Source organism: Bison bison, unplaced genomic scaffold (assembly GCF_000754665.1).
Source record: "Bison bison bison isolate TAMUID 2011002044 unplaced genomic scaffold, Bison_UMD1.0 scf7180017847889, whole genome shotgun sequence".
Classification (NCBI taxonomy): domain Eukaryota; kingdom Metazoa; phylum Chordata; class Mammalia; order Artiodactyla; family Bovidae; genus Bison; species Bison bison.
The window spans coordinates 11369-14341 of record NW_011478462.1 but is presented as its reverse complement, the minus strand read 5'-3'; the positions used below and the strand labels follow the sequence as shown (position 1 = coordinate 14341).

Below are 2973 nucleotides of genomic sequence, written 5' to 3'. Positions count from 1 at the left end.
CAGTTCAGCCGTGTAGCAAAGTGGGGGCCCTTTGTGTCCCTGGGCCGTGTCCTGTCAGGTGCTGACAGGGGCTGTGGAGGAAGGGGGGTCTGGAACGGGGGCTCTTTCAGGGGTGCAGCAGAGGTGGACCAAAGGGAGGGAGCCATGTGGCTGCCCTTCAACCCCCCAACATATGGGGGACACTGAGGTGGCTAGAGGCCGGTCAGTGGGGAGCCCTGCCGCAGCCAGCGTGCAGCCCGGAGCCTGTGCCCTTAAAGCAGCCCACTTCCCCCTCTCCTCCTGGGACCAGCTTCAAAGGCCAGCAAGGGAGTGCAAAGCCGGGGGTGGGCCAGGGGCCAGGGTGTGGATGATGTCCCTAGCCGTCTGGCCCCCTGTCTGCCTGATCTCTGAGGTAAGGGGGCCCCCTTCACCTGCTGCTGCTCTTGGGAAACCGCCTATCCCCCACCGTTCCTTTTCTAGAGCCCTTCACAGCTTGAGCCCACCTCAGACCTGGGCAGGCAGCCAGGCAGCTTTCAGTCCACAGAGGAGCACGCCAGGGAGGGGCAGCCGTCCCCCTGGTGGTCACGGGACTGACCTGCTGTCTGGCTACATCAGCACGAGTGCCGCAGGGTCGGCCAGGGAGGGTGGTGTGGAGGGCCCCCTGCCCACAGCGCCTGTGGAGAGTGAAGGCTTTCTCCAGGATTCGAACTCCTGGCTGCCAGGACCCTCAATTCCAGCCTCCCGCGTCGCTCCCCGACTCCCCCGTCCCTGCAACCGCGGCGCGCTGGGGCGCACTCCGAGGTCGTCTGGGCAGCTTGCTCCCCTCTCCCGGGGCGCCTGGAAGAGGCTTCCCGGGGCGTCCACACCCAGCGAGCTCCGAGCCGGCGGAGGGCCGGGCGGTCGCCGAGCCCAGGTGCCCACGGGCCGGGCCGCGGGGTGGGGCCGCGCCGGCACAGGGCTGCCTCCGCGGGGATCGGCAAGGAGACGCCCACCGCCCTCCGGCCCAGCTCGGCCCCGCCCGCCGTACTCGGGATGGGCTCGCGGCCGAGGGAGGGGACGGCTCCGGGCCGCCCGATCCTGACGCAACCGGAGAGCCCGGAGCGCCGGGACCGGTCGTGCGGGGGGCGGGTCCCGCTTCCGGGCTGGGGGCGGGCGCGGGCAGGCTGCCGAACTGACGGCGAGCGACCCGGAGCCGACAGGCCAGGTGGGGACCCTCCCCGCTCTTCTCCTCACCCCTTGCCCCCGATCGCCCCCGCCGCGCGCTCCTCCTCGCCTCCCGGCCCCGGCCCCGGCCGGCCGTCTGCGCAGGCTCCGCCCGGTCCCCGTCCCCTCTTGCTCCAAGGTCGAGCCTTCGGGCAGTGAGCCTTCTCTCACCTGCCCCCAACGCAAGTGCCTCTTCCTGCTTAAAGGGTCCAGAAACCCCAGCCCCAGGGCTCCTGCTGCACCTCCTCCTCGGAAAGTCCTGCTCCAGGAGGCCCTGGGTTTCCGCCGCAGCCCTGGGCACTGGAACTGGGGAGTAGGCACAGGGGGCATTAGGCCCAGACCGGACTTGCCCAGCTCTGACTCCACCCAGGGCCCCTTCTGGGCCCGGAATCCCGTCCTCTCCCCGTCCCAGCTCTGCTCAGGGCTGCCCGCCTATGGATGACCCACTGCTTCTGGCCAGTTCTCCCAGGACTGCCGGCTGAGGAGTCGCTGCTGGACTCCAGCCCCATCACCATGGGTGGCCCGGAGGGGCGCTTCCATTTTGCCATCGACCGTGGAGGCACCTTCACAGATGTCTTTGCCCAGTGCCCAGGGGGGCACGTGAGGGTCCTAAAGCTGCTTTCAGAAGACCCTGCCAACTATGCAGACGCCCCCACTGAAGGCATCCGCCGCGTCCTGGAGCAGGTGGGCAGGGCAGGGTGGCGGGTGGAGGGGTCTCTGGGCCAGAGGCCTGAAGTCTGACCACGTGGTTCCAGGAGGGGGGCGTGCTGCTGCCGCGGGACCGGCCCCTGGACACCAGTCGCATCGCCAGCATCCGCATGGGCACCACGGTGGCGACCAATGCGCTGTTGGAACGGCGGGGAGAGCGGGTGGCACTGCTGGTGACGCGCGGGTTCCGAGACCTGCTGCACGTGGGCACCCAGGCCCGCGCGGACCTCTTTGACCTGGTGAGCTCATCCACCTCAGCGGTGGCTGACTCCGCAGAGCACATTTTCCCTGGGGTGCCTAGGCCTCTCAGGGAGGGCAGTCCTTGGAAGGGTCAGTGCTAGCCCAAGGCCACAGCTGATAACAGGTTCTGGACACTCATGGTGGGACACTGAGTCCCCCCCAGCCCTGAGTGGCCATGTGTTGTCCTGGGCCTGTCCTCCACTCTGCCCTGTCCTGGACGCTGACCCTCGCCCCTCTGGGGGGTTCTGGGATGGAGCAGCTCTGTGAGGGCAGACAGCTGACGGCACTCAGATACCTGGGGGGCAGAAAGCCACACCGGGTGGGCCTTCCTGGGGCCACCCAGTCTGACTGTCTCCTGGGACCATCCCGTCTGACTGTGTCTCCTGGGGCTGCCCACTGGGACACATCCCCTTTGCCTGCATCGCCCCATCCACGCAGGACCCCAGCAAGGACCCTCAGGCCTGGGCCCCCTCTGAGCCTCTGCCCGCCCTCAGGCCGTGCCCATGCCCGAGACGCTGTACGAGGAGGTGCTGGAAGTGGACGAACGGGTGGTGCTCTATCGAGGGGAGCCGGGTGCTGGGACACCCGTGAAAGGTACGGCGCCGCCAAGTGCTGGGGGCGGGGCAGCAGGCACTGACAGCCTTTGACCCCGACCCCGCGGCTTCCCCGCAGGCTGCACAGGGGACCTACTGGAAGTGCAGCAGCCTGTGGACCTGGGGGGCCTGCGAGGGAAGCTGGAAGGTCTCCTGTCCCGGGGCATCCGCAGCTTGGCCGTGGTGCTCATGCACTCGTACACGTGAGTGGGCTGTGGTGGGGCGGGGACGCGGGGGCGGGGGCCGGGGG

At 69.1% G+C, this 2973-nt stretch overlaps 1 protein-coding gene across 1 annotated transcript in view; it reads left to right on the top strand.

Moving 5' to 3' along the window:
* Positions 1 to 1236: 1236 nt before the first annotated feature.
* Positions 1237 to 2973, top strand: part of OPLAH (5-oxoprolinase (ATP-hydrolysing)) — an 11794-nt gene continuing 10057 nt past the window's right edge. Inside the window, exons 1-4 of the mRNA XM_010844164.1 lie at positions 1237 to 1866; positions 1938 to 2129; positions 2625 to 2724; positions 2803 to 2926. Coding sequence (XP_010842466.1) covers positions 1621 to 1866; positions 1938 to 2129; positions 2625 to 2724; positions 2803 to 2926 — 662 coding nt within the window. The 5' untranslated portion in view covers positions 1237 to 1620. The remainder of the gene's footprint in view (positions 1867 to 1937; positions 2130 to 2624; positions 2725 to 2802; positions 2927 to 2973) is intronic.